Source organism: Haliotis rubra, unplaced genomic scaffold (assembly GCF_003918875.1).
Source record: "Haliotis rubra isolate DU_JTF1 unplaced genomic scaffold, ASM391887v1 Scf41, whole genome shotgun sequence".
Classification (NCBI taxonomy): Eukaryota; Metazoa; Mollusca; class Gastropoda; order Lepetellida; family Haliotidae; genus Haliotis; species Haliotis rubra.
In genome coordinates, this window is record NW_025767091.1 from 2,424,047 (window position 1) to 2,447,951 (window position 23,905).

The 23,905-nt window shown below is 42.0% G+C and overlaps 1 protein-coding gene across 2 annotated transcripts; it reads left to right on the forward strand.

Moving 5' to 3' along the window:
- Positions 1-1,364: 1,364 nt before the first annotated feature.
- LOC124287993 (nucleolar MIF4G domain-containing protein 1-like) lies at positions 1,365-22,083 on the forward strand. Of its 2 annotated transcripts, none has more exons than XM_046724502.1 (14): positions 1,365-1,663; positions 3,927-4,067; positions 4,350-4,488; positions 11,164-11,253; positions 11,820-12,672; positions 13,785-13,984; positions 14,483-14,604; positions 15,614-15,707; positions 16,582-16,806; positions 17,337-17,462; positions 17,715-17,845; positions 19,157-19,321; positions 20,664-20,795; positions 21,722-22,083. In XM_046724502.1, the coding sequence occupies exons 1-14, from the start codon at positions 1,478-1,480 to the stop codon at positions 22,004-22,006; spliced, it is 2,889 nt and encodes a 962-aa protein (XP_046580458.1). In that variant the 5' UTR covers positions 1,365-1,477; the 3' UTR covers positions 22,007-22,083. The 2 variants fall into 2 exon arrangements, with proteins under 2 accessions (XP_046580458.1, XP_046580457.1); XM_046724501.1 differs by having other exon boundaries at positions 1,366-1,663; positions 17,712-17,845; positions 21,722-22,079.
- The last annotated feature ends 1,822 nt before the right edge of the window (positions 22,084-23,905 follow it).

The window sequence follows — 23,905 nt, forward strand, 5'->3', positions numbered from 1 at the left end:
TGAATCCAGAAGTGCTTCGTTAACTAATTAAGCCGCAATTGATCAATTAATTGTTAATCTCTGTGTTTATTGTAATTGTTCTTATACTTTTCAGGTGAAGGAAGCACCCATGGCTTGTGTGCCCAGCTGACTGGACCAGTGGAATGAACTGTTTCTGACTTGATGTAATTGATCTACATGGATGTCATGTAGTAGTAAATAATACAAAAGTGCATGTACGTGAAGGAAGAACCTACAGATATATGTCTTGTTATTTTTTAAAAAATATGATTTGTTGATGTGTAATAAACATCAAGTTTTGTCTGATATAACTTCTTTTCTCATTTATACACCTTGATATCAAATGATACAAGATTGGTAAATGTTATGAGTATTAAAAAATAAAACAATAATGTTTGTGGCCATTTTGACTTTTTTTGTGGCCATTTTGACTTGGATGTTTTATGGCCATTTTGACGTGTGGCCATTTTGACGTGTGGCCATTTTGACTAGGACCCCATTTAAACATTAGGCTGACTGACTGACTGAGTTTGGTTTTACGCCGCTTTTAGCAATATTCCAGCAACATCACGGCGGGGAACACCAGAAATGGGCTTCACACATTGTACCCATGTGGGGATTCGAACCCGGGTCTTCGGCGTGACGAGCCAACGCTTTAACCATTAGGCTACCCCACCGCCCCTTTAAACATTAGGATGATGTCACAGATGTGTTTAGATATTAGGGAATGGAGACTTACAGGGATATTCACTTACTTAAAGTGTCTTTTTTACACTTTGACAAAACATTCTCTTGTGGAAAATATTTAAAAAGTAAACCAGGACCCTTTGAAACCTGAATTTGTACTGTGCGAGTCGACCATGCGTGATGCACGTGTATTACCTTATCTGTCGCTGTTGCATGTGTGGTACCAGAGACCATATTATATGGTCTCTGGTGGTACCCACGAAGATCAACTGAAACATGGCTTAACCGTACCTTCAATTCTCGTCAGATTACTACCTGATTTTGAACATTCAATATATATGCAAGAAACCATGTGAATGAATTCGTTGGTTCAGTTATGATCAAATTTAAGATCTGTTGATCTAGATAATTACCATACCTTGTGATCGTTAAGATCGTTTTACAGTTGATTTTCGACAAAGAAATGACCCTCAGACCGCTCATTTAGATTAACAAATATTTCTAAGAAAGTACAACATTTTTAGGGACCATTTTGTCAGCACCATACCATGAGCGTGGGTTCTCTTTTGGCTTTCCTTCCAACTAATGCTAACTCGCTGTGGCAGAAATACGTTTGAAACGCCGTTAAAGTCTCCGTATTACTCACTCACTGATGGTGACCCCACACCCTAAAACCCGGAAAACCGGAAGTTGTAAATTCAAGATGTCTGCGCCCATGAAATAAACACATGCCTTCGGACTTGAGTCGATAATATACTACGAACAGTCGAACTGCGACCGATTTACCAAAATGGGAAAGAAGCACAAGAAACTAACAAAAGTAACTGACAATGAAGACAATATTCAAGCTATGTCGGCTCCAACCAAGGAGGAAATAATCCCCTTTATCAACCCTGTGAGGAAACGCAAGGATGAAAGAAAAGAAAAGAGGCAGCTGAAAAAGGCAAAACGTTTAGCATTCAGTCAAAGGAAAGAAGTGAGTCTCATCAGACAAAGAGTTCATGTCACCAAGTCCATTCAATGCATGTACAAGCAAACTTATTTATGGGTCTAAAAAAGGGTTTCAAGCCTTAGATTGTTCGGCGATGTTGGCTGTTATACTTGTAATGCTATACATTGCTCTCGTTGTCAAACTCCGAGGTTGATTTAGAACAGCTGGTAGTTTAGTAGCATTCTACAGCGGGAACTGTGTTTGTTATTTCACATGGATACGGGTCACATTAGTAGATGACGGACAAATTTGATTCGATTCGATTGTTTATTCAGTAAAGACTTGGGCTATATGCCCCTCGTCATCATTTTACACTGTATACATGATAGAATATGGATTGGTCGTAATTAAGGAAGTCAACAGGTGTCAAGATAATCTGTTTGATTGGCATGTTTGAACTTGATGAGCACTATGCAGTGCTTGCCTCACAACAGTATAAGAATCTACACCTAAACGTTGCATCATCATATCATAAAGAATTGTCATCCATAAAGTATCCTGCCATTCATAGGTGTAAAGATACATGTCCCATTAATGTCAGCATCTTCAGTGATACGTGTAGGTAGTTTTTTTATAAATCCCATTGTCAAAGCTGCAGAATGTTGTCTTAGTTCATGAGAATTATACATGTTAACACAGTGGTTCCGCGGTGATTGAATTAGTTAGGGTCAAGCGCTCCACTTTGTGCCGCTGAGCGCACCCATCTCACGAACAAGAGACTAAAGTCCGTCTCGCGTACTCACGTTACGTCTCGGACTGCAATTTAATAGTGTGATCCATAATTGTTTGATCGGCATTCCAGAAGTTGGTGAGTTTATAAGAAAGCACACAAGTTGATAACAACTTCTTGTTTATTGCACAGAGTGATGTTTCAGTGTAGATTCCCATACCGTTTGCAAGCTAAATGTGTCCCTTTGTTTATGAAAGTTGTCCAATTTTGTTAAAGGTCACATGCAACGTAAAACACAACTTTGCAGATTCTGATACCTTTCGGTATGGACTTACCGAAACAAATTGTCAAAAATGCAAATTCAACTTATAAAGTTGAAAAATAACGCGATGAAAAAAACCGCGCGAAATCGGAGTTCAAACGTTTCACTAAATTTCCCCCGACTTTTCTGTGGAAAACGGGTTTCAACAGCTGGCTGGCGCCATAGCATGTGCGCAGTGAAATAGGTTCGCGCGAGCTTGGAAGCGGGTTGTCCGGTGAATACTCGGTGAAGGCTTTGGTGTTAGCTATTTTTCTAATGTTTGGTTGATATCTCACAGGCGCGAGCTTTTACATGTTATGACAGTAAATTAACTGTTTATATAATTTCATTTGTCTATTTCACCACATGTTCTTCTTACCGAAGTCACTTTCTCAGTTCGATACTTAAAAGCAATGTCATTATTTAGCTTGACAGATTTCTAACTGTGATATAGATATGTCGCTGTCACAGACAAAACTCAATGTCTTGTTTTATTGACACCTGTGTGTCTGCCTACCTGTCTGCTAATGACAATATTCAATACACAGCTGCTATCACTGACCACATGCAATTTGAACTTAACACCAATCAGGCTATACACCACAAACAAAATGCATTGATTTATGGCCCGAAGTTCGGTCTCTGTCACATTATGTAATTACACAGACAGGCAGGTGTGATACTTGAACACATGACATGTTATGATGTCTGTTGATTGCAAAATGTTATACACAAAATGCGCATGTATTTACAAAACCCAACATCTCTATATATACACACACAATGAGCCGTGAGGGCATCTGCAAATGAACCAGCCGTTACACTTGAGTGCACACCCATCCGCTCTGACTGGGTTCGGTATCCCGGCTGCTTCGTTTCTTGGGAAGTAAACCGAAGTACACAATATTGCACTTTTGATTTGCGATTGTACGCTTATAATTTTGTTTATATGTTTTTTCATAACCAGCAATGTATATTATATGTCATGAATAAGTGATAATTGTGTTTTAATTATGTTTGATTTTTGGGTTGCATGTGACCTTTAACATGGTTACATTCGGTAACTGGCTGAGTCATCAGATGTGTCACCATTAGCATATTTAAGAAAGCAGTTTTGACAGTGTGAGATGTTAAATTGCTTAGCAAAGATTGTTTATCCCTAGTGTTCAGAAAATGTCTTTTCTTTAGATAATTTCATTAATTAATGACTGTTGAAAGTCATAAACAAGAAAATATCAGTTGTGTTTCTGATTAGTCATTAGTTAATTTGTTGTCAGATGCCGACTATATCCAGACAAGAAGCTGAGAGGAGAGCAGCTGCTGCTGTGGAAAAGAAACAGGCAAAGAGGAGAGAGAAGAGGGCAAGGGTCATCAAAAGGAAGATTGAGGCCAGGAAACAGAAGAAGGAAGACATGCAGGTAGATATGCTGGACACTGGCTTCCAACCACATTTCATTTGTCACTGTTTATGTCGTTTAGATTTTACTAACCAAAATAATTTATTAGCTTTAGGTGAGTAAAATATGGTTATTGTTTTGTGTGCTGGCTGTGGTTGGTTGAATCTGTAAGCTGAAAAATAAAATATTCTGTGATATCTGAAGCAGTTATTTAGTACAGGCTAGATAATTTTTAGATATCTATCTCTCATGAGGCCAATGATAAACCTTTCCTGATTCAGCACATGTTGTTTTGGTTTTCAGGAGAAGAAGCTAGAGTTACAAGCACAGAAACTTGCCATAGCAAAAGAGGAACGAGAAATGCGGGATCTAGAGAAGAAACTGAAAATGAAGAAATCTCGAACATCACTGCCACAATCCTTCGTCAATGATGGCTTGGACTGTATCCTTTTTACAGATATTTCACTGACTGGACCTCACAAACATGTCACAAAATGTCACTAATATCTCACAGAACATCCAACATCTCACTCAGTTAACCTCTCTGATGTCAGTTAGAGAGCTCCTCACACAAAACATCTCATTTTTCCTTATCCTGACTCATGCTCTTTTGCTTGTCCCCTTCCTCCTGCGAACATAGTGGAACACTTGTATCTCCTTAATTGAAGCTCCCTTCAATGTAAAATCACTAATTGGTACTCACCCACGAGTTACCTCCCCTGCCGTAAGCTCGGGAACAGGTGTCGCCACCCTCTGGCCTCATGTTTCACTCTCTCCTTCTTCGCCCAGTGAGCAGGATGTGAGAGCGCCTGTGTCTCCTTACACACTATATCCTTTGGTTTTTCTTAGTTAGTTACCTTTTATAGTTTACTATAAAGGTATAGCTAGTATCCTTCAGTTATTTGCATTAATAATTAATCGTGATTTCTACTGTTTATTCAATGGAGTTCGTGATTGTTCAGCTAGTTTTACATTGATGAAAAACTGTACTATTTGTAGATTACGCTTTTCCGCCATGGATCCGCATGCGGTATGCCCTAGTTGTACTCACGCCTTGTGCGCTTGACTCACGCTGCAGTTACTGCATAAATTTAACCAATTCTGCCTTTGATAAATACCATCTTTGCGCCTTGAGACGTGTTGCAGATAGGTCACGCAAAACTAGGTGTAGATATGGCCGATACGCCGGATTGCCCATCCAGTCAACTGCTGTCGAAAGTGATCCTCCCCGCCTGGTGTTCTGCTTGAGACCCCATCGAAGAGGGACGGGATGCAGTCCGTCACCTCTAAGAAGCGACCGCCTCTCCAGACATCCAGTCATCGCAGACAAAGTCCAAGAGGGCCTCAACGCTTTCAACGCGAGACTTCGTGACACCCCAGGGCAGCGCCTTCCTCCAAAGGGAAATCTACGAAGTCATCGAGAACTTTCTCAGACGAGATCGCTCCAGCAGCAGAATTGGGCCTCTACGATGACCAGCCTATCATCATACCCGGCATACGCCACAAGAAGCTTACCAGTGACAGCGACAGTGACGCCAGCAGAGATCAACAAGCAGCCTGATGCCTCTACACTGATGTCAGACGAGATCGCTGAGGGCCCCACCGCTAACACAGCAGAAAGGGCACCATCTACTACGCCGCAGATCATCCCAAACGATCTTATGAAACAGATCATGATTATGATGGAAGGCCACTATAGACTGGAGAAGCAGCCATCCCAGGGTCCGAAAGCCTGCTGAAGGCTCCAACGTAGACAGCACCCCAGGGGCACCATCTGTCAACGTAGCAGCCACGACAAAGCAGCCTTCGCTAAGGAAGTCACAGACCACCTCGACGGCGGACCCAGATGTACAGCCTTCTCAAGGAAGGCCTTCGAAGAAGGCGGAAGAATCATCACCTTCTTCGGCGCCATACTCAGATATGGAATCTGATCACCAGACCACACGCAAGCCTTCGCTGGTCATATCATCGCTCCTCAGGACCGACGATATTTGGCTTCGCTGGCGTGCTCGCCAAGGACACCTGAACCCAGATCGCCTTCATCTAAAAGATCAGCAAGGGACTACAACAAGAGCTTCGCTGGCTATCAGTCCCCCTCATAGATCGCCAAGAAGGTCAACCTATCGATATAGATCACCAAGATTTATCACCTCGCCATCACCACGCCGATCACCTCACAGGTCTGCACATAAGCCTACAACTAGATCTCCACAAGCGCCAAACGATATAGAGATAGAGCCACACAGCCCTACATCAGAAGAGCAACAACCTCTTATCTATGATGATGGAATGGAAGATGATGGAGGAATTATTTTCTCAGATGCAGAGATAAGATATTGGATGGTCAATAATCTAGATCTCTCATCACCTTCCAAGAGTGGCAATAAGGCTAGACTTATCTGATGAAAGAAGATGACGAGATGCTATTACACTACCCCAATCGACCCGATTGGGCGGTACCTCAGAACCTAGATACAGCATTTAACAAAGCCACAAAGGTTCAGACGCCACATCTGCTAAATTTCAGCCAAGAAGTTCTCCACGATAATATGGAACCCTTCTTCAAAGCGCAAGACATCGATGAGAACTATAAGCTGATCTCCGATGCCAAGAACAAGTACTACAAGATTGATGATCGGAAATTGGTTCAGATAGAAACCATGACGAAGCGATGTTCTTCGGTCTAAATAGATCTAGAACAATAAATGAGACACTTATCTCCAGATTTCGAACACCACCTCTGAAGATGACAGAATGATTTACTCGGCCCTACTGATGCAAAAGAAGGACCAGCAGTTTTTAACAGATCATCTGACGCCTGTCTCAGCAGCACTGACCTTAGCTCGTCAGTCAAGGCCTCCTAGCTTCCTGCAACTGGGGTGAGAACTTTACAGCTCCACTATATACAGCCCCGCGGTCTTCCCCATCCATATTTGACGGAGGAATAGACACAGTCTCCAAAGAAGTCACCAAGGATTCTAGAGAAGTCCTGATGATTAAATCGATGGACACGCTTAGCCAGTGTCATCCGACAGACTTCACAAAGATACTCAGGGAGATCTAAATTCACGGGCCTACAAAGAGCTAGAGACAGGAAGATTGCCAGTTCCAGGGGAAGAGATTCTTTTCACGCCCATATGGCAACTATAGAGGAGGGTCAGGACGAGGCAGGACACCCAGAGGTTCCCGCAACTATAAACGCTGAAAGACAGGTTCGAACGACTGGAGTCTTCCACCCCAGCCGCTCCAGTACAACCGCCACAAGTGGGTGGACGCCTTCAACTACACTGGGAAAACTGGGGAATACTTCAAGACACCTATGTCTCCAACATTCTTCAACGCTGATTTCAGATCCCACTACAGGCCAAGCCTCCACTAACAGTCAACCCTCACAAGTTCGAGGTAGAGGCACAACAACTACTAAAGTTAAGAGAGGGCGGTTACATTACTCCTAACCAAGCAGGCCATAGAAGTAATAGAGCAAGGAAACATCGAACCAGGTTTCTACTCCCCAGTTTTCCTAGTACCCAAGAAGAACTCCAAGGAGAAATACAGACTCATTTACAACATGAGCTTCTTCAACAAGACTTACTTAAACAGACCACCCAGGTTCACTATGATACATCTACCGCAGCTACGGCAGATGATTCGCTTCCCATGGACTACATGGGCAGTATAGATCTACAAGATGCTTATCTGCACATCCCAATACATCCCGAATCCAGGAAATACCTTCGGCTTACGCTTAGACGGGTTACATTACCAGTGGAAAGTACTCCCATTCGAATAGCATCAGCCCCATGGTTATTCACGAGGATAACTAAACCGATTGTTATCTATCTACATCGTCAAGGGCTACGAGTAGTGCTTCTTCCTCGACGACGGGATACAAGTAGATCAAGATCCACAGCATCTCAAACTACAGTTAAACTACATCATAAAGCTACTAACACAGCTGGGATGGTTAGTAAACTTACACAAGTCGGACCTAGTACCATCGCAAGATCTGCAATTCCTAGGAACTGATTTATCACCAATCTCAACCGTATAGTCGTATTTACAGAAGACCGCTGGCTCAAGATCCAACAGATCATTCCACCAGCTCTACTGTCACCGCTACCACTTCGACAATGGCAGAGCTTACTAGGTCTTCTAACATCAGCCCAAGACTTGACAGTCATAGGCAGATTACAGTTACGTCCGTTACAGGTCTTCGCCAATACACATCTCGACGACCTACAACCATTCAGTCTACCGATACATCTCAGACCTCATCTATTATGGTGGACAAAGAAATCGAATGTCTGGCGAAGGGATTTGTTTAGCAGAGCAGGAATTCAAGACCCATCTATATGTAGACGCTGCCGCTCCAAGGTTGGGGAGCTCATCTCTCCAACCGACGGCATCAGGGTTATGGACTCAGCTAGAAAGCAAACTCCACATAAACGCATTAGAGATGAAAGCTGTAATCAACGCCATAAGACATTGGAGCAACATTCTACAGAATGCGCACCTGATGATACATACCGACAACCTCGACAGTGGCGCTTTATGTGAACAGACAAGGCTCAACGAGATCGCCGAACCTTTGAATTTAACCTTCAACTGTTCGAATTAATCCAAGATCTAAATCTACATGTCAAAGCATGCCACATTCCCCGAGCCAGGAATATACTAGCAGACGACTCTCTCGCCACATCTACCGTCGCCGACAGAATGGATGCTCAATACAGAGATATTTGCACAGATAATCAAGCAAATAGGAGCCGCTAGTAGATCTATTCGCCACAAGGTTCAACAATCAACTACCGACATTCGTGGTCACCAGTGCCAGACCCACAAGCATGGGCAACAGACGCTTTAAGCATTTCATGGAAGGCCTCAATGCGCATGCGCCGTTCCACCCCAGCAATAATACCTCTAGTATTACAGAAAATCAACCAAACGCAGAGCCTACAACTCACTTTGGTCTTCCTATTGGTCGGGCCAGAACGTGGTTTCCGCCTTTAATACAAGATATCGGTCAACCGCACTAGAACTACCTAAGCTGCAAACCTGTTAATACATCCTCACACCAAACAGGTGCACAGAAACCCAGAAGTATTCAAACTTCACGTATGGACTGTATTAAAATGTGTTTAAACAAGAGAGGATATTCTACCAGGGCTGCAAAAGCGGTCACGCTTTGCCTTTACGATACTCAACGCGTAACTTGTACGATGACAAGTGGCAAAGTTTCGAAAATTATGCAACAAACAAGGGTTTTATAGCCAGAGATGCTACGCGATCCTCAAGTGGCAGACTATTTGTGTTACTTTACGGCAAAACAAACATTTAAAAGGCTCGACATTGTCAACATATCTTGCGCACTTAGTTCTGTGATTTCTATGAGAACGGGTGTTAAATTAACAAGAACACCAGAGTTACTGGCCTTACTACGTGCTTTCCCGGATTGGAGGACCAAAAGCGAAATTCCACGCCCAGCTTGGGATCTGAATATAGTTTTACGACACCTCACAAGTGAGGATTACGAACCATTGGAATCGACAACGCTTTGAATTTCTCTCACAGAAAACAGTCTTCCTGTTATCGCTAGCCACGGCAGCCAGAATATCTGAAATTCATGCTCTAGATTATGAGAGGATACAGTTTGATGAAAATCAAAGACAGCGCACCTGGGATTAAGATGGGATTTCATCGCCAAAAATCAACTACCAGGTCAACCAGACAGGTTATTTCACATCCCTGCGCTATCCTCAATTCTTGGATCTCAAGATACATTGGACTTATCTCTATGCCCAGTAATGAGCCTCATAATCTATTTACGCCGTTTCCAAAACAAGGCTAAGATCGCCAGAAGATTGTTCATCCCGTTATCGCCTACAAATCAGACAGAAGTCTCTCGTACCACCATATCAATATGGATAAGAACTGTCATTTTACTACGCCTATAAGGCAGCAGGACTGGACCCTCCAACAGCATCAAATCCCCATGAAATCAGGGCATTGGCATCCACCCTAAGCCCTTCATGGTAACTGTTCATTGAATACAATTATGGAAGGATGCTTTTGGAAATCTAACATGGTGTTTGCTAATCACTATCTCAGAGATATCACCACCGAGGACGCCTCTGGCATTCATCATTTCGGTCCTTTGGTCCTCGCCAGCAATTGACAGTCCCTCGTAGGCGTTAATATTCACCCCCCACTCTAGATTATTACATATATGATACATATATTCACTAGCTTATAACTCCATGGAGTTCTAGGGCTATGTACATATTTAGCCTAGGTTATTCAACCTTAAGCTCATACTGAGTTATATTCAGTGTACAGCTAATGTTAGAGTAGCAGTTTATATATATATATTGATATATCAGTATATTAGTAAGGTAATACCCCACTTATAGTGTATATATCTATGGCTTATTATAAGGAAATATCCTAAGTCTCAATGCCTTATGAAGTTCCATGGGTTATTACAATATCACTTACTTAAATCACTAATTAATCCAAAGTATTCTGTTTACCCACCACCTCTCCGATTGGATTCTACAAACAAAGAGCATGAGTCAGGATAAGGAAAAATATGTAATTTTCTGAGTAAAATTGATATTTTATACTTATCCTGACTCATGAGGTTAGCTCCTCCCATCCTCCCACATAACACTTTGGATTTCCCTGTAAATTCAAGTGTTGGGCTCGCAAAATCAGGAGAGAGTGAAACATGAGGCCAGAGGGTGGCGACACCTGTTCCCGCGCTTACGGCAGGGGAGGTAACTCGTGGGTGAGTACCAATTAGTGATTTTACATTGAAGGGAGCTTCAATTAAGGAGATACAAGTGTTCCACTATGTTCGCAGGAGGAAGGGGACAAGCAAAAGAGCATGAGTCAGGATAAGTATAAAATATCAATTTTACTCAGAAAATTACATATTTCAAGAGGACATTGCAGCATGTTTGATTACTTCAAGTTCATGTGACTTCCCTGGACTAGTCAGCAATGAGAGTTGGTAAAATGCAAAACATTGCAAAGCTTTTACAAATGGTCATTCTACACTTCTGGGTAATACCACGTGATTCACAACTTTACTGTTATTTCCATTCATGTTTGTCAGACTTGTTTGAAGCCCTTGACTCCTTTGGCAAGGATAGCGTGGCTGACCTTGATTCGGGTCAAGGGTCAGGGTCAGAGCTGGGTGATTTGGGTAAGTTTTTTTCACTTAAAACATAAATGAAATATGCTGATGTTGAGTTGAGTTAGTGCTTTGACATTGGAAGGTTGCGGGTTTGATCCCCGGCCACGTCTTACCAAAAGATGTTAAAATATGGTACTTGTTTGTCCCTGCCTGGCGCTCGGTATTAATGGGTACAACAAGGACTGGTTGGCTCGGAGTCAGTATAATGTGTCTGAGTGCGGTATTCATGATTAACTTCGGCATGGTATCTCAGCGAGCTGGCACTATAAAACCAGCTTAAGTCTGGGCTAGTACAAGCAGCCGCACATACACATGCATGCACGTCGTCATATGAGCGAAATATTCTTAAGTACAGCAGTAAACCCCATTTCACCTCACAGCTAGTGCTTTGATAAGTTTTTCTTTTCTCAAACCATTTACTGTCCATAAACATGCCATAGTTGTTCAAATAGTTAACCAGCACAATGTCTTGTAAATGATGGGAGGTTCCGTGGCAGCTACACAGATCAGGGAGATCACACTTTATGTTAAGGGTGTATTATCAGTAGTGTTTATGGTCGTCTTATATCTCACAGATGAGGATATTCCCAGTGGTTCTGAAGATGAAGAATCTGACGAAAATGATCTGATTGATGACAGTGACATGGATGATGATGATGATGACGTCAATGGCGATGATGGAAAAAATATTGAGGTTGTAATGAACGAAAATGAACCAAAACCGAAGTCTATTCTGAAGGAGAAAAATTTAAGACAAGGCCAGCATGAAGCAAGGACGTTGAAATGGCAAGGAAGTGACTCTGAAGACAGTGATAGTAGTGAGGAAGATGGTGGGCATAACATTCAAAGTTCAAAAAGGAAAAAAGATGAGGAATCAGACTCAGGTGATGAACAAACTGAAGTGAGTAAAACTTCTAAAAGGAAAAGGCAAAAAGTTGATAATATGAAAGGTAAAGAAGTCTTAAAGAAACAAAACAATGACAAGGAAAAGTCAGAAGTACACACAAGGACATCTAAGAAAACTGATAAAGTGAACTTTGAGGACAACGAATCTGAAAGTGGTGGATGTGACAGTGATGATGATAGTGATGATGATGATGATGATGATGATGAAGAAGATGACACTGGTGTTGATGATAGCGAGGGTGATGATGATGTTGATGAGGACAATGATGTTGATAATGATAGTGAGGGTGATGAGGATAGTGATGATGATAAAAATGATGATAAAAATGGTGATGAAGATGCAGCCACCTTACGTGAAGACATCTATGGACGAACTATAGACAAGGATGGCAATGTGGTTAAATCTAGTGTATCAGGATCTTACATCCCGCCAGCAAAACGCGCCATGTTGGAAGGGAATTCTGGGAAGAGGAAGTTGATGTTGGAACGTATCAAGAAACAGCTGAAGGGGCTGATCAACAGGTGAGTGGATATGTGATGATGTTCATTGATTTAATACTAAGCTTGTCACTGTTATTGTCTTTTCATTTGTTTGTTTGCTGTTTAACGCTGCACTCAGCATTCCAGCTATATTTGAAAAACATGTCAAGTATCGAGAACACCACCACCCTATCCTACCCCTCCCAAGAAATATATAACACAACCATCCCATCCCAAACAAAAAAGCAAACATCAAGAACAAAAACAAAAACAAATTAAAAAACTTTCTTTCTTTTTTAACAAAACCCCACACTTCCAAGAAATATTTACCACAACCATCCCATCCCAGACCCAAACAAGAAAAACAAACATCAAGAACAAAGCAAAAACAAATTAATAAATCAAATTTCTTTCTTTTTTTAGAAAAAAAACACACGTTAAAGGTGGTCTTCTCACTCATGAGAACATCTGGTATGGACATATGTTAGATGAGGTTTCACATTTCAGATCATGATCAGCTTATCAGAACGAAAACATAAATGACCGATTATTATATGTTTCCAAGAAACAAGTATGAACACAGGACTATAACTGCTGCTAAAGTGATGAGTCATCAAGCGTGAGTGTGTAAATACACAGTGAGTGAGTATGGTTTTACGACGCTTTCAGCAATGTTCCAGCAACATGACGGGGGGACACAATATTGTAATAGTAAACATTTGAGATCGAAGCTTTGGTTGTGGCGAACACATTGCCAGATTTTGGCTGATCTCTCCAATTCTTATGATTTAAGACTGAATAGGACTTTGTCAAATGTTCGGTAGTAACGGAACAGAAACACATGAGTGGGTGAGGGAGTGAGTTTAGTTTTACGCCATACTCAGCATTATTCCAGCTATATGGCGGCGGTCTGTAAATAATCGAGTCTGGACCAGACAATCCAGTGATCAACATCATGAGCATCGATCTGTGCAATTGGGAGTCAGCGAGCCTGAACACCCAATCCCTTTCTAACCTGGATCTTCATGGGTTTATTGTCTTTTCAAGCCAAAATTAACTGGTATGTTCGAATTAACTGGTTCAATTTGAAAAGGGTTCATATTTCATTTACATAATTTTCAAACATTTTCAGTATTTTGTGTTTTGATTTTCAGAGCAAGTGAAGCAAATATGCAGCCAATCAGCTCTCAGATAGAAGATATCTACATGTCCAACAGCAGAGCAGATGTCAATGAGCTCCTTACAGGGTTGTTACTGGAAGCTTGTATTGCTCCAGTACTGACACCAGAGAGACTGTGTTTGGAGCTTGCGATGTTGGTCGCTATTTTACATGGAAATGTTGGTATAGAAGTTGGTGAGTTTTAATGAATCCATTTCTAAATGCAAACATCTACTGAAAGTACATCCTCAGTTGTGTGCCATTTTGTTACTGTTTTGTTTCCTGGAAGCATTCTCTACGATAGCTTCATGTTGGAACCCCTTTGACACAACCCTATGAATAACCACTGAGTCAGTCAGGGAATGCCCTGATGATGAAGATGAAATCTTGAGTACTTGATGCAATCTCTGTTGGAAATGAGTTTGGTTTTATGCTGCTTTTAGCAATATTCCAGCAATATCACAGCAGGGGACACCAGAAATGGGCTTCACACATTGTACCCATGTGAGGAATCGAACCCAGGTCTTCGGCATGACGAGTGAACGCTTTAACCACTAGGCTACCCAACCGCCCCATTTCACACAGGAAACTGTTGAAGCCATCAAGTCCATGTTGATTTTATCAAGGAGATTTAGTGTAAACGAGGGTGATACAGTCGTTTAAACATACCAATGAAAATATAACTTCCTTCAGGGGCGTGCTTCCTGCAGCGTGTTGTACAAGAGTTTGATGCCAGGTTCAAGGTCAGCGGTCACAGTGAGTCCAAGGAGATGGACAACATTGTTGTTCTGCTGGCGTGTCTGTACAACTTCAAGGTGAGCTGTTCTTGATTCTCTCTACCAGTATGTCTCTCGGGCTAGAATAGATCCTTGGTCTCTAGTCATTGTATCCCAATTGCGTAGATCGATGCTCATGCTGTTGATCACTGGATTGTCTGGTATAGACTCGATTATATACAGACCACCGCCATATAGCTGCAGTATTGCTGAGTGCGGAGTTAAACAACCAACCAACAGACCAATCGTGGTCTCTTCCAGTATCTAGGTGTGTAAATAGGTCCGGGCTGAAGTCCCTTCCAGTATCTAGGAGAGTAAATAGGTCCAGGCTACAGCCCCTTCCAGTATCTAGGAGAGTAAATAGGTCCGGGCTAAAGTCCCTTCCAGTATCTAGGAGAGTAAATAGGTCCGGGCTAAAGTCCCTTCCAGTATCTAGGAGAGTAAATAGGTCCGGGCTAAAGTCCCTTCCAGTATCTAGGAGAGTAAATAGGTCCGGGCTAAAGTCCCTTCCAGTATCTAGGTGTGTAAATAGGTCCAGGCTAAAGTCCCTTCCAGTATCTAGGAGAGTAAATAGGTCCGGGCTAAAGTCCCTTCCAGTATCTAGGTGTGTAAATAGGTCCGGGCTAAAGTCCTTTCCAGTATCTAGGTATGTAAATAGGTCCAGGCTTAAGTCCCTTCCAGTATCTAGGTGAGTAAATAGGTCCGGGCTAAAGTCCCTTCCAGTATCAAGGTGTGTAAATAGGTCCGGGCTAAAGTCCCTTCCAGTATCTAGGAGAGTAAATAGGTCCGGGCTAAAGTCCCTTCCAGTATCTAGGAGAGTAAATAGGTCCGGGCTACATTAGGTCCTCGGTCTCTATCATCATCAAGGCATCTTCTTGATGATATGTTAATGTTATGTGTGATGTAAATACCTAATGATTAGTTTAGTGTACATTTCATTTTACAATGTTTCATGTAGGTTTCAATGATGTTATTCAAGTGTTATGTCAGGCCCTAGTGATCTTGGTGCTAAGGTATTTGTTAGATGGATGTATGTGTCATGTTACAGATTCTCCAGAGCTCACTGCTGTTTGACGTGGCACGGAGGTTCATCAAGAGGTTCCAGGAGAAAGACATCGAGCTTCTCTTGCTTCTGTTGAAGAGTAAGTCAAGACTTTGAATAAAGAAAACTCCAGTCTGAGTTCAATGAGACCTTCACTCTGATTAGATACTAGCTCAGTCAAGATGAGACCCGTGAAGATCCGGGGTAGAATAGGTCTTCAGCAACCCATGCTTGCCCCAAAAGGTGACTATGCTTGTTGTAAGAGGCTCGTGAAGACTAACGGGATCGGGTGGTCAGGCTCACTGACTTGGTTGACACATGTCATCGGTTCCCAATTGCGCAAATCGATGCTCATGCTGTTGATCACTGGATTGTCTGGTCCAGACTCGATTATTTACAGACCGCCGCCATATAGCTGGAATATTGCTGAGTGCGGCGTAAAACTAAACTCACTCACTCACTCAGTCAAGATGATGTATTATTGAGGTAGTCGTTGTGTTTTTAATTTATTCAGATCAAATTTCAGAACTAGTGACAGGTACTTTGTTGGCAGTGAACTGTGGTGGCCTGGTTATGAGGGAGGTCAAATCAGAACACATCTGATTGGCTTTGAAATCTTTCAGTTTGATTGGATGAACTAACCAGAAGTTAGCCAGATTTTATTATTAAGATGTTAAGAGAAAAGTCAACTTCACATACTCAAGTTCTGCCACACCACCAGTGATGATATGTCTTCAAAAGTTAAATCATCCTGTCAACCGTGTCATACTTTGGTCTGTTTCTGAGTGGGGGATGGTATAGTTTCAAGATCTGTCAAACCACAAGATATTGCATGTCTTCAAGAACTCAACAATATGGCCATACATTTCAGTTTTGTTTGTTTTTGAGTGGGGGATAATGGTAACATAAGTGTGTTATTCTCCACACCACTTCCCTGATCATAAGTATATGATGCTTATCACCCTCCTTCCTAGATGCTGGCTTCAGTTTGAGGAAGGATGACCCGGCTGGTCTGAAGGACCTGATCCTGGAGATCCAGACCGCTGCCGGATCACCAGACGCATCCCAGGACAAGTCTCGCATCCGCTTCATGCTGGACATCCTGCTGGCCATCAAGAACAACAACATGAGGAAGATCCCCAACTACGACCCCGAACACCTGGAACACCTGCGCAAACTCGTCAGGAACTACATCAAAGGTAAGATCTCTTTATTGGTGTTAGCTTTAATTTACAGGTAATTGTACAACTGAATATTGGTACCAGCACACATACACAAACTTTATATTCAAAGAACAAAGAACTTGAAATCCGTAAGTCAACCCAATCTTAACCAATGGCCCCTGTCACATTTGATACATATTTGCTTTATTTTCTATCAGTGTAGATTGTTTCTTATTTTGTTGTATTGGCCCTATCATCAAGGTGCTGAAATTACAGTGCAGAGTTATGTCCCTTTGTAGCACAGAGATCTGCTGAATCTGATCTAAACTTAATGAGATTGTCAGTCAGTAATTTATTGCACAATGATGTTACCACAGTCAAGGTGCTTGATTGTAGTTTCTGATGGTTCACCTAATTTGTACATTTTTCAAATCATGATGTTACGTTTATCGTATTAGATTATCATGGTTATTACATCTGTAACACTATCCAGTATGTGATATCATTCTGTATACCCATATACTTCCTATGGCTAACAAAGACACAATGATATTGTTGTTATACAGATGGAGGTCTGGGCAGCAACCAGCTCAACATTGGCCTAGAAGATCTGCTGAAGGCCGAGGAGAAGGGAAGATGGTGGGTGGTTGGCTCGGCCTGGAGTGGGCGTGAGATGGAACGTACCACACAATGTAAGTTTCAAGGATTTCAGATGGTGGGATCTTTGGCCATGTAGCCTTGTAACACAATTCAAGCAGAGTTGTACTACCTCTAAGGCAATGACTGAGTTCTCATAATTTGGAATATTCTTGAACTAGAGTTCCTTAGAGTAAATATGACACTTCTAAACATTATTTATCCTTGTGAAGAGTTCAGGCTGAATATATCCCTATATCCCATATCTACTGGTGCATCAGCTGATAATCCATTCTCTCTTCCAGCAGCCTCCACATCAACTTTCTCAGTTTCCAACGTGATGAACGAAGCCAGCTCACAGTTGATGGAGCTGGCTCGCAAACAGAGGATGAACACCGACATCAGGAAGACGATATTCTGTGTCATCATGACCAGCGAGGTGACCATCACATGTTGTGTTATATTCTTTACGTATCTCCAATGACCACACATTGTTGTAAATGTACTTCTCAACTTTAGATTAGGATACTCTGAATGTGGCGGGGACTGAATGTGACTGATTGGCTAGGTGAAGTTGTCACACAAGTAGTATTGAATACTACCTTAGGACATTTTCAGCATTATTTAAAAAGAGGGGTGGTAGGGTAGCCTAATGGTTAAAGTGTTGGCTCGTCACACCGAAGACCCGGGTTCGAATCCCCACATGGGTACAATGTGTGAAGCCCAAGTCTGGTGTCCCCCCCGCTGATGTTGCTGGAATATTGCTAAAAGCGGCGTAAAACCAAACTCAGTCAGTATTTAAAAGAAATCATTAGTAATTAAAACACCTTTATCTTTCTTCTAAGTTTTGGTGGATGAAATATCTCAGTGTCCCTTCCGTGAATTGAGTAGTATTTGCCATCCATTATGGAGTTGTTACCATCAAAGTTTTATGCCTGTATGTTCTTCCAACCTCAGTTAGACTCATAGTCTCCTTAACCTCGTTATTTTGACTTCCACCTAGTGCTGTCAGTAATGCAGATGTTCTGATTGAAGCAAGTCTAGATTTCCTCAGGTTCAATCTCCCATCTCACTGGGGTTCATTTTCATTTCAAATGTACTAGCTTTTTACCAACATACTATGTTTTCATAAACTAAGAGTTAGGGACCGTTCATAATTTATGGCTTGGGTGTGGGTGTGGGGGTAGGGGTGTTTTCACCTATTTTGTTGGGGTGGGGTCACCAGTTTTGTACACAGGTACTAGGAGGAGGAGGGTCATCAATTTTGTACATAAAAATATTATGCTTAAAAATTATGGGAAGGGGGAGGGAGGTAATTGATTTTGTCACTTACTTTGTACGTAAATTTTAGAGGGGTCATTCACATTGTACATGCTCCTGCATAAAAATCATCACCACCCCTCCTTGCCATAAATTATGAACGGTCCCTTAGTCTATTCAACCTCTAAATGATATTCAAGACTTGATATTAAAGATGTATTCCCATCTAAGCTCCCATCTTCCTCAGGAATAGGGGCAGTGAGGAGCCCAGAGGCTGAACTATTTGCTTGTCACGCCGAAGACCCGGGTTCGATTCCCCACATGGGTACAATGTGTGAAGCCCATTTCTGGTGTCCCTCGCCGTGATATTGCTGGAATATTGCTAAAAGCGGCGTTAACCCAAACTCACTCACTCCTTGATGAAGAAAGTCATGTGTCACCTTGTTGGCGAGTGAACTGTGTTGATGTAGTCAGTGATCGTTGTTGTCAGGATTTCATTGATGCGTTTGAGAAGTTGCTGAAACTGGGTCTGAAGCACCAACAAGAAAGGGAGATAATCCATGTGATCCTGGACTGCTGTCTCCAAGAGAGGAAGTACAACGCGTTCTACGCCTTCCTTGCTCAGAAGTTCTGTGAGTTCGACAGGCGGTTCCAGGTCAGTCCTTTTGCATCGTTATTTATTGTATTACCATGGACCCATTCTTTAACATCCAGTTCAACCTGACACCAGGTGTTCCTTAACTTGTTTTAGTGGTATATGTTGGTGATGATGTGCTTGTATGCTCTTCCTCCCAGATGACGGTGCAGTTCAACCTGACACCAGGTGTTCCTTAACTTGTTTTAGTGGTACATGTTGGTGATGTGCTTGTATGCTCTTCCTCCCAGATGACGGTGCAGTTCAACCTGACACTAGGTGTTCCTTAACTTGTTTTAGTGGTACATGTTGGTGATGATGTGCTTGTATGCTCTTCCTCCCAGATGGCGGTGCAGTTCAACCTGACACCAGGTGTTCCTTAACTTGTTTTAGTGGTACATGTTGGTGATGATGTGCTTGTATGCTCTTCCTCCCAGATGACGGTGCAGTTCAACCTGACACCAGGTGTTCCTTAACTTGTTTTAGTGGTACATGTTGGTGATGATGTGCTTGTATGCTCTTCCTCCCAGATGACGGTGCAGTTCAACCTGACACCAGGTGTTCCTTAACTTGTTTTAGTGGTACATGTTGGTGATGATGTGCTTGTATGCTCTTCCTCCCAGATGGCCGGTGCAGTTCAACCTGACACTAGGTGTTCCTTAACTTGTTTTAGTGGTACATGTTGGTGATGATGTGCTTGTATGCTCTTCCTCCCAGATGACGGTGCAGTTCAACCTGACACTAGGTGTTCCTTAACTTGTTTTAGTGGTACATGTTGGTGATGATGTGCTTGTATGCTCTTCCTCCCAGATGACGGTGCAGTTCAACCTGACACCAGGTGTTCCTTAACTTGTTTTAGTGGTACATGTTGGTGATGATGTGCTTGTATGCTCTTCCTCCCAGATGACGGTGCAGTTCAACCTGACACTAGGTGTTCCTTAACTTGTTTTAGTGGTACATGTTGGTGATGATGTGCTTGTATGCTCTTCCTCCCAGATGACGGTGCAGTTCAACCTGACACCAGGTGTTCCTTAACTTGTTTTAGTGGTACATGTTGGTGATGATGTGCTTGTATGCTCTTCCTCCCAGATGACGGTGCAGTTCAACCTGACACTAGGTGTTCCTTAACTTGTTTTAGTGGTACATGTTGGTGATGATGTGCTTGTATGCTCTTCCTCCCAGATGACGGTGCAGTTCAACCTGACACTAGGTGTTCCTTAACTTGTTTTAGTGGTACATGTTGGTGATGATGTGCTTGTATGCTCTTCCTCCCAGATGACGGTGCAGTTCAACCTGACACCAGGTGTTCCTTAACTTGTTTTAGTGGTATATGTTGGTGATGCTTGTATCCTCCTCCCCCTAGATGACGGTGCAGTTCAACCTTTGGGACAGGTATAAGGAGATGGGGAGTCTGTCTCAACACAATCGGGACAACCTCGCCTCCCTGATCTCTCACCTCCTGCTCAAGAAGGGTCTGTCTCTCTCCGTCCTCAAGGTGCGTACAAATATTACAAAATGTGTATTCAGTGTTAACTATGTCATTTGTATATGTGTTTGTTTTGTAAATATGAATTTTTTGGGTGTCATCTGTGACAAAAGTTTTAGTTTCATGTTCCATGACAGCTCTAGGCCCCTCAGGTAACTTGGGCTAGTCCCCTTCTCTGGACATCTGGCAAACCACTTAATGTGTCCTCACATCCAATTTAAGAATTCTTGAGTAGTATCAGTTCCCACACCTGGCCCCAGAAAATTGGATTGAGACTACACTGAGAATGCATGACTTCTTTGAATGACATTTAGAAGCTGGTATGATGGAGAGGAACACTTTTTATGGATAAACAATTTCTGTATTGCAGTAGATGCGACGTTTTGGTGTAGATCCTAACACTGTTACCTAGCAAAGGATTTTTAAAGAAGTTGTCTATCTATAAAAGTGTTCCTTTTGAGAAAGCATAAGTTTACTTGTCACTCTTTGCAAGAGAAAAAGTCAAAAATGAAATTTCAACGTTAAAACCAGGTATCAAATATGCATTTCATGGCATCCAGTATTATGTGGATAAAACAAGGACTATCAGTAACCTGTGTGAGTGGGGTATCCATGTTAGACTGTAGCATGGTATCTCATGCAGGTGTTTGTCTGGACTAGTGCAGGTACACATATACATGTACACACTCACAACTTTTGAGTGAGTATGGTTTTACGCTGCTTTTAGCAATATTCCAGCAATATCACGGCGGGGACACCAGAAATGGACTTCACACATTGTACCCATGTGGGGAATCAAACCCAGGTCTTCGGCGTGAAGAGCGAACGCTTTAATGACTAGGCTACCCTACCGCCTCTATACATCTTTTGAAATGCAGCGATCTTAAACCCCATATCACCTCACCTTACCACACCGCTTTTCTCACCATCATCAGGTTGTGGAGTTTGGCACCCTGGAGAAGCCGATGGTGAGGTTCCTAAAGTCGCTGTTGATGTCGCTCCTTACTGCGGCAGACCAGGACGAGATGGTGGCAGTTTTCCAGAGAATCGCACCCCTCCACAAACTCATCCATGTGCAGGAAGGACTCAAACTGTTTATGCAGCACTTTCTTTTACGAGGGAAAGGGAAAGTGGAAATTGAAGATCTAGAGGAACTCCAAAGGCGAATTAAACTTGCAGAGAAAACACTGAGTCTGGGACAGTCCAGCATGTTGTTGTGATTCTCCCTCCGAAAAGTTACTATTAAATATGTTGTTTCAAAAAATTAGTGTCATTGTAAATATTGTGGTATATTCCGGCAATATCACGGCAGGGGACACCAGAAATGTGCTTCACACATTGTACCCATGTGGGGAATCAAACCTGGATCTTCGGCGTGACGAGCAAATGCTTTAACCACTAGGCTACCCCACCGTCCCAGAACTAGGATTGAGGAGGGATGTGCCTGAATGTTCAGCTAGTAACATGTCTCCAATCTGACACTTCGCAATTAACAAACATGAAGACAAAGTCATCAATATCCCCCGCAATGGCAAAATACTCTTCATGATTATGTCTACGAGTTATGATTATGTCAGATATTTAGGTGTGTATACAGAAAAGTGGAAGGAGAGTATTGAAAGGTTTTCCAGAAAGCAGCACTATCACCAATTTCAGGCTAAGTCAAACTTGTTGCCATGGAAATGCCAAAAATATTTTATTCGGAAATCCAAAACTACCAAAAGGCACCAGTACACCACCAGACCAATCTATGTGCAAAGTTTGGTGAAGACATATTGAATGGTTTTAGAGTTCTGCTCTGGAAAAGAGCACTACCACTAATTTCAGTCAAAGTCGAACTTGTTGCCATGGAAACGCCAAAAATATTTAATTCAGAATTCCAAAACTACCAAAAGGCACCAGTACATCACCAGATCCATGTATGTGCCAAGTTTGGTGAAGAAATATTGAACAGTTTTAGAGTTCTGCTCCGGAAAAGACAAATGTGCACGGACGGACGGACGGACGGAGCCCATTTTAATACCCCAAAACGCGTCTCGGGGGATAATTATTAGCAAGTTCACAAACTACAGATTTATTTTGATTGAGTTTACTTAAGAAATTCAAGAACATCAGATTCAGTACATGTGCGGATCTGCATCACCTACTGACTTTTCTCTGTATCAAAACTGAAGCGCTGTGAGAAAATATTGTCACTTTTCACAACAAAGACATGTATAGGTTTTATGTTTTTAATCTTTGATAATTACTTAACATCTATCATGTATTATATATAATGGCTATAGTAATCAACATCACAGATGACAGAAATGGAATTGAAATGAGTAAAAGTCAAAGTTCATCACAACAATCTATACAAAGTCACAACAATCACAGATGAGCCTTACGCTGACACAGCGATACTGCCGACACAGCGATACTGCTGACATGTCTACCTCCAGGACAGGTCACCCTGACCTTCACCTCCCTACTCTTACTTATGCCTACTGAGCCAAAATGTCTCCCCTTCTCGTTACAAGAGGTCCCCCTGATTGCCAGCATTATGACCTAACTCTTAGCAATAAATTCCATGATGTTAATACAAAAACTAATGTTAGGTCCTGATGTTAAAACACTTGGTGATGTTAAACGATAACTGTGTTATGCAAGAACAACATCCCCTGTAACAGCTGCAGCTGCATCAAGGCCCATCTGTCCAACATCACATACGATTCACATCACTATAGAATTTACCTTCCATGTTACCATGGTAACAATTAAAATATTCCTCTTTACATGACTTCACGTTTATCACTTCAAGGTCCTTGTGTACCATCCACTCAATTACAGTAGAGCTGTCATGATTGAGAACACACTGCCTATCGAACACATAGTTTGAGCAGAAGACTCAAGTCTACTTTAAGTATATCAACTTGGATATTTTGCATACATGATCAAATTCAGTGATAAATATATTTAACAAGGAAGCAGTTATATTCAGCAGAACATACTGAAAGTATTTTGCATGTGGTATAGAATTTTGTACAAGAACAAGGTGACGGACAGGTTAAGCAGCGTTTACACAAGTAAAGAAAAACGTGTATCAATTGTAAACTTGCTACAGAGATCTGGTAAGTTGG